The sequence below is a fragment of the Physeter macrocephalus genome, chromosome 4 (assembly GCF_002837175.3).
Source record: "Physeter macrocephalus isolate SW-GA chromosome 4, ASM283717v5, whole genome shotgun sequence".
NCBI classification, from domain to species: domain Eukaryota; kingdom Metazoa; phylum Chordata; class Mammalia; order Artiodactyla; family Physeteridae; genus Physeter; species Physeter macrocephalus.
In genome coordinates, this window is record NC_041217.1 from 134,642,285 (window position 1) to 134,657,521 (window position 15,237).

General features: G+C 43.4%; 1 protein-coding gene across 1 annotated transcript in view; it reads left to right on the forward strand.

Annotated features, from left to right (window-relative positions):
• Positions 1–15,237, forward strand: part of FGGY (FGGY carbohydrate kinase domain containing) — a 417,095-nt gene that overhangs the window by 307,395 nt on the left and 94,463 nt on the right. Inside the window, exon 14 of the mRNA XM_055083910.1 lies at positions 5,988–6,082. Coding sequence (XP_054939885.1) covers positions 5,988–6,082 — 95 coding nt within the window. The remainder of the gene's footprint in view (positions 1–5,987; positions 6,083–15,237) is intronic.

Sequence of the window (15,237 nt, forward strand, 5' to 3'; positions counted from 1 at the left end):
TTGTAGGCTTGGCAGCAAATGGGCATGGCCAAGATCTAGACAGGGTAGAGAAATAGGAAGATATAAGTAGTGTGCCAAATTATTTTGAGTATTTATGTTAAAATGTATTTTTTTTCTTAAGACAGCTATGGTTGTCACAGTGGGGAAAGTGACTTCTATGTGTATCTAACTATTGGGTCATGGTAAGAAATGAGACACGAGAGGTCAGCAAGGACTAGATCTTAATTCAAGTATTTACTCAACAGTCTTGAGTACCTCTTCTGATCCCTCCCACTGCGGGCAGTATTGAAAATACAGAGATGAAGACATGATCCCTGCCCCCAGGGAGCTCAGGGTCTATTGAAGAAGGCAGACAGCAGACATGTCAAATCTAGTGTGGCAAGAGCTCTGAGTGAGAAAAGCACAGGGCATTAGGGGAACACCGTGGGCCACCTCTCCCTGGTTTGGACCTGTGACGGTGCAGAGCAAGTGACTGGAGGAAATGATAAGGAAACTGTTTGAAGAAAGATTGCAGATCCCAGCCATGGTGGAAGCTGTGGGTGTCTGGCTGCAGATGGGGGTTTGGGCCCTAAGACCCCCAAGATCCTGTGATTCCTTCTCGGCTCATCAGAATCAGGGTTCGTGACACAGATGGAGAGAATCCAGGGTAGTGGGCTGATCTCTCTGTGATATGAGCAGACAAAAGCAGAGCAGGATCTGTAGTGCAGACCCCTGGGCCCCAAGGAAGGGGCCCCACAGGCAGAGGCTTGCTGCTGTCCCAGAGGCTGGCCTGGGCTTCCATCCCTCTAGACCTGTGCCCTCATGCCCCTTGCTCCTTTCTCTCCCTGTGTCTCCTGGGGACTGATGTCCCCCCTCCCCACCCCATCCTGGGGTGGCCAGGCACCAGGGCTGGGCAAGGATAGGGAAGTAGGAGAGAACTGGACCCTGCTCACAGCCCCACCTCCAGTCTCATCTGAGCCCACCCTCCACTGGCCTCCATTCATCATGATCTCTTGCTGTCCCCTGTCCCCTGGATTCCTTACCTCTGACAGCTGGGTGGGTCCAGGTTTCTGCCCCTGACTCTCCCTTCCCCCTCCAGGCCATGCAGATCCCTGCAGGTTAGAGCTTTCCCAAACATGATGGGCAACAGTTACCCCCTGCACATCGTGAGATCAAGCTAAATAAGTTACTGATCCCCATCTTAGAGGTAGGGAGGCTGAGGCACAAGCCAGAGGACAGTATCGAAAAGCACACAGTCTAAGGGTAAATATATAAAAATAAGTATAGAAATGACTACCATTAACCACGCTCCCACTCTGTGTTGATATGAATCACCCTATTTCGCACACACCACCAAAAGGTAGAAATTGGTGTCCCTGTCTTACAGACAAGGAAACTGAGGGTCAGGAAGGTGAGTTAAATTAACTGTTCAACGTCAGACACCCAGTAGCGGCAGGACCAGGATTGTACCAGGTGTGTCCAGGCCCAGCGTCCCCTACACTATGCTCTGACCCAGGTTTCTTAACTTTTCTGCCTGGTTTGTAACCATTTGACGATGACTCCTCCTTTCCTAAAGTGTCCAAAACCTGTGGAAGTAGGCCATTCTGAGGCAGAAAGAAGAAAGACGTAAAAAGGAGCCCAGATTACCTTAGATTTTCCCTACGAGAAAAGCCGTGACTACATTTTATCTCAAAGTCGGCTAGCTTGTTCAAGTACAGTTCAGACTTAAAATCTGATCTCTGAGTGACTTTTTAATTTCCAGCCTCCAAATAGCCACCAAAACTTCCTACCTGGATTCAGGAGGGGAGATAAAATCAACCTTGGTTAACACATCACCCAAGGGAGTGGGAAACAGGGCCCCCAAGAGCAGGGCAGCCTGTGTGACCCAGGTCCTGACTCTGCACCGCTGCTCCAGCCTTTATGAAAGTGAGTTCTCTTCCAGGCCTCACACCCCTGAGCTGACTCAGAAGCAGGGGTGCAGTGGCTTCAGAGAAAGTTCTGCTTTGGAAACTGTTCTCCTTCAGGCTCATGAATGAAAGGCTGTTAATCGTTATTTGGATTCCAATTGAAACTGGACTCTTTGTCTCTGACTATGGACCAGTTACAGTTCTGGACAAAGGGGCCTTTTCTTTGGCCTGAAACTCCTCTGCCTTGGGAAGCCGGTGATTGACAAGTGATGGCAAAGTGCATCTGCCTTTAAATGCTTTGGGTTCTGCTAAACTCATTAATGCGTCAGATAAAATAGTTCACATTCCAGGCAAAGCTGCCTTCTTCCTCTCCTTCACCCAGCATTCTGAGAAAAGAACACATTTGCATTTGTTTCTGCAAAAGATGGGTACACAAGCCTGGGGTGTATAGGTAGAGTGTTTGGTGCCTTTAAACGTTGTAATTGCTCTAGTTTTCCTGCAAAGAAAGCTATAGAAAGAACCATAGACCTGGTACATGATTCTGAGGAATACATATGAAAAACACGATGGAATTTGGGAGATGCTTTGGAGATAGTGTGGAGTAATGAAAAGAGCAGGGGACCAGCTCTGTGACTTTGGGCAAGTTGCTTTACCTCTCTGAGCCTCATTTCCCTCTTCTGAAAGATAGAGATAATATTATTTCCCTCATATAGATCATGCTGAGGAATAAATACAAGTTTGTGAGCACCAGTCTCTGTGCTTCACTTAAAATAGGTGTTCAATAAATGTTAGCTCACTTCTTCCCTGAAGGCAACCCCACGCCAAAAAGGTGGTGCATTTCAGAAAAAAAGAAGTTAAATATTTTGTAAGCAAATCTTTGCCATTTGGGGAACAGTCTGCTCCTGCTCTGGGCAAGCAGCGAGAGTAGGGTTTTGCCAACTTGGGAAATGTCCTCTACGTGAGGAGGAAGAATCTCGTTGGGCATATAGTTAACTGTGGTTTCAAGAAATACTTTGTGTGTACTAAGTAATTGTAGGTTTCCCTCACTGACTTGGGACTAAATGTTCCTCCTAAATTTTGTTTTGTAGAATTCTGGCAGTTTCAGTAGGGGTTTCCCTCTTGCTGCCTTATTCATTATTTCACTCATTTACTCCTTCATGTATTCATTCTCTGAGTACACATGCTGAGCTTGGCGCAAGCATGCAAAGAAGAACAGTAATGTCCTGCCAAGAGGGCCGTTACAAACAGAAAAAGTGCTCCCGTGCTCTGACCACTGTCCAGCGAGGACAGGGTACCCAGAGGACGTTGGTGGCAGTGTGAGTCAGATCCAGGCAGAGAACAGATGACACACTCAGATTGGATTAACTGGAGAACAGTCGAATAAAGGGTCTATTTACAGAGGTGTGGGCAGGGTTGAGGGAAACCCTGGTCACCAGGCAGTACCTGGTGGGGCTGCTCGCAGCCTGACCACCCCTAGGCTTGCAGGGGCTGGGGCAGGAGGTAACCCACCTGAGACTGAGGGGCTACATGAAGAGGGGCCTCGTGGCTGGAGACGAGCTCAGTCCAGGATGTGGCCGGAGGACAAGGTGGCTACAGACTTGGGCAGTGTCCCAGGACCCAGAACAGATGTTGGGGCCGAGGTGAGGAGAGGGTGGGAATAACTGAGATACAGTAAACATTAAGAATCATGATAGCTAATGCCAATTTAGTGCCTCCTCTAAGCACTTTTAACCCTCACAGCAACTCTGTGAGATCAATGGAATTTTAACCTCATTTTGCATCTGGGAAAACAGGCACAGAGGGGTTAAGTAACTTGTCTAGGATCACACAGCTAAGGCAGGGAGGAAGCCAGAATTCAATCCCTGGCAGCTTGGCTCCAGAGCACTTTGGGCTGCAACTGGAGAGCTGAGGGGGGATCCATCTGGCTCCTCTGGTTTCCCGTTCCCGAGGAGAGGGGCCTGTGAGTAGTTCCTCCCTGCTCAGAGCAGTGAGGCTTTGACAGGGTAAGGAGGGCTAGGAGGCAAGCAGCATGTGGAGTGCTGTCTTCTAAAAAGTCCCAGGGCCGTGGGATGGTCATGGTCACACCCCCGTCCCCATGATCCCCAGGCTCCGCAAAGGCATGCGGTGCTCTCTCCCGATGCAGCCAACACAGCCCTTCCGCGTGGCCTGGTGTCTTTCCTGCCGCTCTGGATGGTTGATGGGCACCTGCCCCATCCTTTCCCTGCTAGTCCACTTTCCAACCCAGATGAAGTGCATGGAGGAGGGCTTCACCCCTCACTGAGATTCATCCTAACAATAGCGGCCACCACTTTCAAGGGCTTATCATAGGCCAGGAAATGTGTTAAGCCCCACATGTGCCCTTTTTCATTGATCCTCACAGCAAACCTGTTATCATCCCCATTTTACACAGGGAGAAACGGAGGCTAGAGGGTTTAAGTGACTTGCTGAAGGACACAGGGCTAGTGGAACCAGGTCTGAGCTTTTCCCAGAGACCCCACCCCACCTGTTACTTGTCAGCAAAGTCTCCAGTGCTGGCCCTGCAGTATGGGGCTGGTATTCCTAAGTCCCGTGGGATATGTGTGGGAATTCTGTCCCCCACCCCCTTTGTCTGGGATGGCTGGGGCAGCTGCCCCAGCCCTGGAGTAGGACAATAAGTTAGGAGATGGTGGGAGCACAGAGGAGGATGTGTCAGGGAACTCTTGCCAGAAAAGATAGGAAGAAAAATCCAGTCTTTGGAAAAATAATGTCTTGAGTAGAGGAAGATCTCACAGGTCCGGCCACAGAGCTTACCTCTGTGGAGTTTGCTGCCATCTCCTGATTAGCAAATATATTTATATTTTATGTACGTTTCATTTCATATACACACACATATAAAATACTAAGAATTCTAAATTTTTCCTATTCACCTTAAGTCCACTGTGAACCTTCAGCCTCTGGGAGTTGTCATGTGGCGTGTTCCTCCCAGCCTGGTGGACCCGTACTCATCCTTCAAGTGCTTGTTTAATCCTGAGCTCCCCTGCCCTGACCCCCTTCCCCATCTCGAAAATTCATTCATTCATCACGTAAGCAGTTACAATGTGCTAGACGCCGTTCTCAATTCCAGGGATTCAGCAGTGGACAAAAAGTCCCTGCCCTCGTGGAGCTTATGTTCTAGCAGGCAAGACAGACAGTAAACAAGAGAAGTAATAACACGGTGTTTGAAGGCAATGAGGAAATCATGAGGTGGGTAAGGGATGTTGTGGGTAAGTTGTCATTTCACTTCGGATGGTCAGGAAAGCTGCAGTGGGGAAGGATGTTTGCACAGACTTGCAGGAGGGAGTTGCCATGGGGACATCTGGAAGCAAGTGACCCAGACAGAAGGAACAGCACAAGCAAGGGCCCTGAAGCAGATTCAAGAAAGGGCAAGGAGGCCGGGCAGTGTGGCCCAGAGGAGAGGAGAAGCCAGTCAGGGTGGGAGAAGTGGCACCGGTCCTGGAGGGCCTTGTCAGCCTTGGTAAGGGCTTTGGCTTGTACTCTGAGGCCCCTGAAGGAAGGATTCATCACACCCTCTCTCACTACTTCCCTTCCCTTAGTGCATCTCAGTTGGAGACCCAACCCCCTGTGTGGCCTTTATCTCTCTCTCATCCATCTCCCCTTTGAGACCTGAATAGCAGGACAGTCTTATTCATCTCTATATCACTGGCCCCGCAGACCACTTCGTAAATGTTTGTTTAACTACTTGAAATGGCAGGTAGGAGCTAGCAGAAGCCTGGAAAACCTGGGCAGAAAGGTCTCCTGAGTTTGCATACATATAGATAGATAGGTGATAGATAGATAGATAGATAGATAGATAGATAGATAGATAGATAGATAGATAGATATAGATATAGATATATGGTGTTGGCTTCCAGGGGACCCTTGGCTACTGCAGCAGCAGGCAGAGGCAGTGAAATCCTTTAGAACCAGGTAATCCCAAAGAACAGGGAACTGCAAGCGGGAGGGGAGGGAGCACTGCTGCTGCCTTTACATCAGGTGTTTGTGCTGCTGGAGCTGCTGGCCGGCTCCCCACATGGCCCCTGGCCCTACTACTCCCTAACCAAGATGTGGCCTTGTCCTGCGCAGGCATGCCTGTGGTCCTGTCGCAAGAGGTGGAGTCTGTTCTCGTGGGTGCTGCTATTCTGGGGGCCTGTGCCTCGGGGGATTTCGCTTCTGTACAGGTACGTGAGGACCAAGGGGTGGGCCGTGGCCCCTCCCCTGTCTGGGGCTGTCCTTCCTCTTGACAGCAGCTCATGTCTTGCAAAGCACACACAGGATATAATTAAGAAATGATAGGTTCCAGCGAGGGAAAGCACAAACACTTCTAGCCTCAGACCTATTTATTGCAGTTTTCGTTTGACTTGGCCTCTGTTACTGTCAGTCGTTCTGTCTTCCTGTTGGTTTTCTTTTTTTCTCCTTTAAAATAGCTCTTATATTATTTCATTTGAATTTCCCCTTGACCATTTTTCTTTTAGCAAGTGAAACAGGTAAGGTACAAAACAAATTTTTCATGTGAAATTCTGATTTGTATTTGCTTCTTTCATCTCCATCCACCACTTTTCAAATACCTCTGAGGTCTCTTTCAACAAGGGACACAAATGAAAATGTTAGTAAAAGGGAGTCAGAAGAAAAAAATAAGGAACAAAGATATAGGACGAAGGAAACAACTCGATGGCAATGATGGAGCAGACAGTTTGACTCTGAGCTTCCTGGCAGCCAAGACAAAAAAGAACACATGATAAGTTACATAATTCTTATTTTCAAAAAGAGGAAGCATACTAGTTTCTTTGGGAGACAGAGCTTTTCCTACCACTGAATTGCGAAAGACATTTCACATGTGGGTTTTATGGAGAGACTTTGAGTGGTAAAATAATAGGATTAACAATAGGTTTACAAAAAGGTAGAGAAGCAGTATAGTTTAAGGCTGAAGGCACAAGCTCTGAAGTCAACCCTCGCTTGACTTCCAGCTAGTTCTGTAACCTGACCGTTCTGCTCTCCACTCCATTTCTTTATCTGTAATAATAATCAGGAGCACATTATGAGTTCTTTCTCTGGACCAGGAATGTACGTTCAGTCCCGCAACAGCTCTATTATTCCCATTTTTTAGTTGAAGAACCTGAGGCGAAAAGAAGTTAAATAACTTGGCTTATGTTGAAGCAGCTAGTAAATGCCAGAACCAAGAAGTCTGGCTCCCAAGTTGTAACTGAAAGTTGAAGAAATATTTGTTCAGCTGAGCACCAGAGAGCTTAAGTGACTTGCCCATGGTCTCCAAGTCAAGACTAGAAGCCAGGTTTTCCACCAGTAGCCCCGTAATGAGAGCTTTATTTATTGTGACCCTCTTATGTACCAAGAAATATGCTAGGTGCTTTTCATATAACCTTCCTTCTACCTCCCACAACCCACGCAGGCAACAGAGATCCAGAAAGATTATGGAACTCAAGTGTACACTATTGGAAGTGGTCACATGCAAGAGTCTGATACCAATATCTGTGCTCTTTGTGCCACATTTTGGGAAGTGTGGTGTACGGCACCCTGTCCAAACCTCTCAAATTGATGCTTGTGAAATATCCCTTCCAAAGAATTGAAACCACTCATGAATGCTTGTGGCTCTTAACTGGAGTTTTAAAACAGAGATGGTAGAGTTGAGTTTTCAACTTTTTTCTGGATTTTCTGGTGCTGTCTCAGAAACATCACGTGGAGATGTTTATGTATTGTTGAAATGTCAGTGACTTGTCAGTTATTATTTTAATGTGTTTTTTTTATGAAGATGTTCTCATAACTAGGTGCCTTGCACTTCCTGAGACAAAGCATAATTGCCAAAACAAAACAGTAGAGATGCTTACTAAGGCCCTGCATGGGATAATGCATATTATGGACTGGAAGTTTCTGTCCCCTCAAAATTCAAATTTGAATCCCTAACCCCACAGTGTGATGGTATTTGGAGATGTGGCCTTTGGGAGGTGATTCCGATTAGATGAGGAAATGAGGGTGGGACCTTTATGGTGAGATTAGTGCCCTTATGCGATGAGACACCAGAGCTTGCTTTTTCTCTGCCATGTGAGGACACGGCAAAAAAGTGGCCATCTGCAAGCCGGGAAGGGAGCCCTCACCAGAGCTCGGCCATGCTGGCACCTTGATTTTAGTGCCTCCAGAACTGTGAGAAAATGAATTTCTATTGTTTAAACACCCAATCTGTGATATTTTGTTATGGCAGCCCAAGCAGATGAAGACACCTCATTGAATCTTGACAGTCTCCCTGCCTGCGGGATAAGGCTTTTTATTCCTGTGTTATATACGAGAAAATCCAGGCTCAGAGAGTTTTTAAGAAGTCTGCCCAAGGCTACAGTTAATAAGGGGCAGAAGCAGAATTGAAATCAAGGTCTCTCTGGATTATATCCTCTGTTGATTTTCATTCTTTTTCTACTTTAGTCTAAATTTTTCTCTTTTTCCTTGAAAAAAAAATTTGGCTTCTTAAATGTTCAAAGGTGAATTTTCTGAAAAGAAATGTCCTTGGTCACAAATCAGGAGACAGTCTGCCACTGAAACAGAGTAGTGTGACAAGATCTGGCTGCTTTCTCAGATACTCTAAATTTTTCTCTTTTTCCTTGAAAAAAAAATTTGGCTTCTTAATGTTAAATGTTCAAAGGTGAATTTTCTGAAAAGAAATGTCCTTGGTCACAAATCAGGAGACAGTCTGCCACTGAAACAGAGTAGTGTGACAAGATCTGGCTGCTTTCTCAGATACTTCATACCATGCCTTGTGGCACCTCATTGACGTCTTAGTCAAATCTGGCGTTTCTAGCTCTGAGAAGATTCCACTCACGTCTTCTCCTAAGTGGAAACTGAGCTTCATCCCACACTGACATCTTCTTCACTACATAATATTTTCCCTTAATGTTCTGGAACAGTATCTAAGATATGGTAGATCGAAAATTGGAATTGTTGACTTGAGTAGCAGCTGCAAGGCTCACAAAATCTTCAAGACAAGTTCATGTCTCCTATTCAACCCGAGGAATTATGTGCCTCTCCTGACTATTTTTAGGAGACACTGTAATCTAGTAAAGAAAGCCCCCAGGTGCCAGAGACCTGAATCTTACCTGTCATCACATGCCTGAGGGAATCCATGTGGTCTTAGCCTCTGTGCATGGTTGTTGTACATCCTCAAACAATGTCACTTGGCCTCTCCAGGTGCTCGTTTCGTTTGTTTGTTTTATTTCCTTTTTAAAAAATGTTTAAATAAGAATTGCCATTCCTGTGGAACTGCTGAGATAGAGCCTTTGAAAGATTCAGTGACCTCCGTGAAGCCCAGGTATCATTGTCCACATTGTAATAATGATTATGTTTGGAAATGTAAATGCATGTCAACTTGGCTTCATTCACCCCTCTCTAAAGAAGAGGTGCCAACCTATGTGCCCCAGGCCTGGAGACCAGCTCCGGATTCTGGCAAGTTGAGGTGAAAAAGAATTACTTCTTCCCTGTGATTCATATTTTTCAATCTGAACTTCAACACAGTTTTTTCTTTGAACTTCAAAGATCCTAGCTTGATCTTCAGGGTGCCTGCCACTCCTTCCTGTAAGAAAACTGAGCAGAGCTTGCCAGCAACTCAGTGATTCCAGCAGGCCAGATATTTTGTCTTCTCATAGACCACACATCAGGTCGTTGGATAAAGGATTTCACTTCTTATCTAGATGGGCAGACTTTGGTAGACTCAGCTGGAGTCGTCTCCTTCAGATGAAGGAAAGGCTAAGAAGACTCCAGAAGACCCAGGCTGCAGACCTAGGGAAGAGTCCTACGTGCCCAGGGAGACAGGGTTTCCCAATTTCCTAGGCCCATGAATGGATGACTTCAGCCAGGGGTAGAGCGCTATACCTTCCTTTGGCGGTACCAACTGATCAGAAGGACTTAGAATTGTGGATTTTACTTACAGCTATTGCAAACTTCTATATATTTTAATTCTGGGGAAAGTTTATCAGCTGGAGGGAAAGGGACAGTGGATGGAATTTTCTGATGGGGGTATTAATGGGAGAGATTGGTCAAGTACAAGGTCCATTGGTATTCCAAATTTTGAAGCCTGCTGACAGTTACTGCTTCCACCTCTTGTTCATTTATCCATTCATATTCTCATCCTCAGAGTCTCTCTCTCCCTCTCTTCCTCTGCCCTTTCCTACCCTCCCTTCCTTTAGACAACTAAAGTCTTCCTGCTATTCCCTTTCCAAATTAGGATCTCACAATGGGTAGTTATAGCCATCCATGTGCATTAAAGAATAGAATGACTAATAATATCTTAAAGAATTGTCCGTCTCCAGAAATGGTGTTCTCCTTTTAGTAGTTTTCAAAACTATTCTTCCACTAGACAGTGTGACAAGTATCTTGTCACAGTTGTCTTTTGTATCTGCAGCTTAATAAAATGGAATCAAATCACAGAGATGCCATTTTCATGGTAAAAGTTCAGCTATTGAGTAAGTGGGAGGGGATGCAAGGAAGGAAGTCTTCCTCACTCCTTATAGTTATCCAGGCAGTCTTGGCATCTGTGGCCTTTCCACCGGACCACTCCCCCATCCCTAGAATGTCACCCATCGCTCCTCTGGCCATCAGTGTGCTCCAAAGTGATCCTCTCAAATTCTGAATATCCTGGAAAGCAAATAATTATAATTAGAAATTAAGAGCATCCCATAACAATTCTCTAGGCTCCCAGGCCCTGGGAAATTAACACACTGGAAAAAAAATCACTTTATGAACTATCAACATGCTTACATTTCCTAAGCACAGACAATAGAGAGGTTCTAAGAAATGCAAAGGACACATAAAACAAGAAAGCGGTTTCAAGATGCCGTGAGAGAAAACTCAATCCAATGGCAAAGAGGCAGAAGTACAAAATGGCTTTCCACTTTCTGCTTCCTTCATCCCCTCTGCAGATGTCATTAGCTTTTCCTGTAATGTCTTATCTTAAAAGAAAGTTTTTTCCCCCCCAAGACTATTTATATAAAATAAGCTGTAATTCTAACTGTGCTATTGATATTTATCTTGACACCCACCCTTCCCCCCAAAAGAAGCAGTAGAGGAAGCATCTGAAGCAAAAATCAGCAGAAGGAAACAGTGACAAGAGATCAAAATGAATTCAGCCATCATTTTAATGGTAGTACCAGAGTAAAGAAAACAAGCCCTTGGAATCAACCAATTAATCAAAACCTTTTTTCCTCCCACGGTGTGAGGGTTGCCGCCTCTGTAAACCATTGACTCCGCGCGTTCCCACCATCAACTTTCCCTGTCACGTTCCAGACAGACTCCTGTGTCTCGCAGACCAATGCATCTAAGTGGCCAGTGGAGAGCGGTGATTACTCACCCTTTCTGTAATGTGTGCCCACAGGATAAACTATCCATGCTGACCGCAGTGGTCTACCCTCAAGGTCAGTCCTTGCAAACATCCTCACTGCTTAGCTGAAGCCTCTCCTGTTCTTTTTCATGAAATTTACTTCATTTAAAGCCAGTTTATATTCATCACCTATTATGTGCTTCAAAGCCTGTTATTTTTTTATGCTATACAATATGTCTCCATTCTGTTTTATTTTGTGAGAGTCAACTTTCTGTGTTTTTTAGTCCTGTTTGGCTTCCTGTCACCATAAATACCAGTTTTACATTTTGCAAAGTAAAGTTGATTACCGTGATCTTGCTTTCTGGAGGTTTGGAAAGACTGATATATAATAGATGTTCAGAAATATGAAACCATGTCATTTCTTGGCATGTTCAATCTTAATTTGCTGGGTTTCTTTCGTTTTTCTGGAATACAACTACTAATTCATGTTCATTGGGAAAATATAAGAAAATTCAGTTAAGCTGAAAGAAGAATATGAAAACACTGATATTACTACCCTAAAACAACCCCTATATTAGATTCTGGCTTCTATCTTTGTAATCTTTTTGTACATACGTTTAAATTATTTTATCCCTTTCTAAATTACAAAACTGTGTTCATACAATGCATATTGTTTTGTAGCCTTTTTCCCCCCACCCAAAAATACATAGTAAACATCTTTATTTTATCATATTTGTAGGCTGTACAATTTTCTGCCCCATAGTATACCAGCGGTCCCCAACCTTTTTGGCACCAAGGACCGCTTTCGTGGAAGAAAAGTTTTCCACAGATGGGGGTGGAGGATGGGGGGTGGGGTGGGGGATGGTTCAGGCGGTAATTCCAGCGATGGGAGTGGCAGATGAAACTTCGATCCCTTGCCGGCCGCTCACCTCCTGCTGTGCGGCCCGGGTTCCTGACAGGCTGCGGACCAGTAGCGGTCCGAGGCCCCGGGGGTTGGGGACCCCTGCTATATACCATGACTTATTTCCCCAGTCCTCTAGTTTTGAATACTTAGGTTGTCTCTGTTGTTTTAAAGAATACTGCAACTAATGTCTCTGTATCTAAATTTTTGCCCATACCCTAAATTATTTACACAAACTAAATTACGGAGGTATAGTTGTTTGGTCAAAAAGTTTGCCTAACTTTTAGGATTTTGATACATATTAGCACTTTATACTCCCACCAATAGTGTGTGAAAATTCAGGGCTCACATTCCTTGTGTATAAGGCATCTTTTGCTGTGAATTTTAGTTTCATTTGGCTTTCATTCCCAGGTCTCTTAAAATTCTATTTATTTCACATATGGTCCTGACACTATCAGGTTTTTTTTAGTAACCTTTTGCCCTTTGCTGCTTAAGCATGTGTTTCAGGAGATAGGAGATTCTGGTTTCTAATTAAATGGATTCAGGTTTCTGATTGGATTTTCTGTATCCTGTCCCATATGTGAGTGCCTCATAGAAAATCAACAGAAAACCTGAAATGGTAATTAATAGTTTAAAGAAGGGTTAAATTAAGAATGTGATGCTGGTCCTAACATTCTTTATACTTACTGCCTTACCTGGTTAACAGTACATTCTTATCTTTTTGAGAATTGCTCCCACTCAAAAAAAAAAAAAAAAAAAACCAACAGCAAATTCAGGTTCTGATTAATTATACATCTCCTTGTTCCAATCCAACTGGCAGAATGGCACCATGGATATAAAAGTCAAAAATTAGCGCAAAATTAGAATTCTATTTTTAGGAAATTATTTCAGTTTGTAAGATATATGACATTTGACTCTCCTGTTCCTTACAGGGTGATCCTGGAACAGGGCCTGTTACTTTCCATCCTTTGTCATTCATAGGATCCTTGCATCAACCAGTGGATGTTAACAGTCCCCACTGCGCAGATGAGGACAGTGAGGCATGGAGAGGTCATATAACTTTGCTTGACACAAAGTCCATGCTCCTTTTGTTCATCAAACCATGTTCTTTATATTCCAGTAAATATATATCTGTTGCTCCGAAAAAGTGTAGATTCCAGCATCGCACTTTAGCTGTGCTTCTACAGGGTAGTATGGTTTATAGAACATATCAGCAGCACATGTTTAGCCTCACTGCTTGGTTGAGTATGGGACATAGAAATAAAAAGAAGAAATGTGCCCTCTTTGGTTTGGAAATTTTCTAATTCCTTTGCCTGGAGAAGGCTTCATACCATACTCCCAGTAGTGTTTTGTTTTATTTATTTGTATTTAACCATAATCTGTCCATTTACTTTTTATACAGATGTATATTAAAAAGCACTTTAATTAAGAACTTTAATTAAATGACACTTTTTATAGTATTGTTATTAACACAAAGATTTAGGCTAACAAATATTTTTCCAAATATCTCCCTCCCCTTGCAGTTTTCACTCAGGAACTTAAGATTTGGGCTTTTATAAAAGAAAACAGTGGCCAAACATCTACTGAGTACTTTAGAAACTTAGAAGGGTTTCAGAACTGTATTTCTAAAATAAAGTTTACCTACATCTTTGACTTCATTTTGTTCAAGACAACATTTTATACTGGGGCAAATCTGAAAAACTATGTTAGATTATTTAGTAGAAATGAATGCCTGTAAGTACTTAATTCCTTATTCTAATGATCATTTATGCTTTGACTTTTTATAATAAATGTCTTCATTGGAATAAATCAGAAATGAATAGGTAGGACTTTTTTTTTCTCCCTTTACTCTAGGATGTCATGAATAGATTATCCATGCTGTATAACTTTAATGTTCAACACAGTAAATTAGGGTATGGAACCAAATAAGAGATGAGGGAAGACAAGACCTTTAGTTAAATCAGGAATTGTCTGTAATTGGGAAAAAGTTCTGAAAAATGACTACACACACACACACACACACAGTCATAAACACATACATACCACATACCACTGGACAAAGTTTGATTCAGAGTCATGGAATGTTTAGAGGTCTTACAGAAGTCTATGAAAGACTTTTGGTTCCATCATTGAGGCAGATGATTCAAGAAGTATGCAAAAGAAGAAATACCATTATTACAGTTGCTTATTGGAGGTGTTTGATACGCTGCAATGAACCATAAAGTACCACGTGTGTAGAAACTTGGATGGCATGTCTCTCATCATATGCATATCAAAGAAATTTGAACATTTAAAAATTTAGTACCATGTTAAAAGTTATACATAAGGAAATTTCCTATACTATTATCATCATAATTTTACAAATGCAGAAACAGGGTAGGAAGGTTTAAGTGACTTACCAAAGCCCATGGCTAGAAAGGGATGGAGCCAGAATCCAAGGCCTAGCCTAGGATTTCAAAGCTGAGGATTGTTCAACTTGGTCATACATGGAAGTGGACTCCTCTGGGGCTGAGTGCGACTGCCATTATTTTAAAAAACTAGTACCGGTAATAGACAACTAGAATTTTTAAAATTTATTTTATGGAAGTATAGTTGATTTACAATGTTGTGTTAATTTCTGCTGTGCAGCAAAGTGATTCAGTTACATACATATATATATATATATATATATATATATATATATATATATATATATATATTCCTTTTCGTATTCTTTTCCATTATGGTTTATCACAGGATACTGAGTAAAGTTCCCTGTGCTATACAGTAGGACCTGGTTGTTTATCCAACCTATACTAGTTTGCATCTGCTGATCCCAAACTCCCAATCCTTCCCTCCCCCACTCCCCCTCCCCCTTGGCAACCACAGATCTGTTCTCTGTGTCTGTAAGTCTGTTTTTGTAGGCAGCTAGAATTTGAATGTACATTAAAATGTCCCTGTGTTAGTCGAGGTCCCCACAGAAGTTACCTTCAAATTAGGATAGTTTTAGAGAGTTTAGTAGAGGGACTATTTACAGACTGGGGACCGGCCCTGGAGAAATCACAAGGGAGGATATAGTATACTGGGGTTTGTAACAGCTGGACCTTAAGAGGTGAAGGGAGAGCAGTTACTGGAACCCCTGA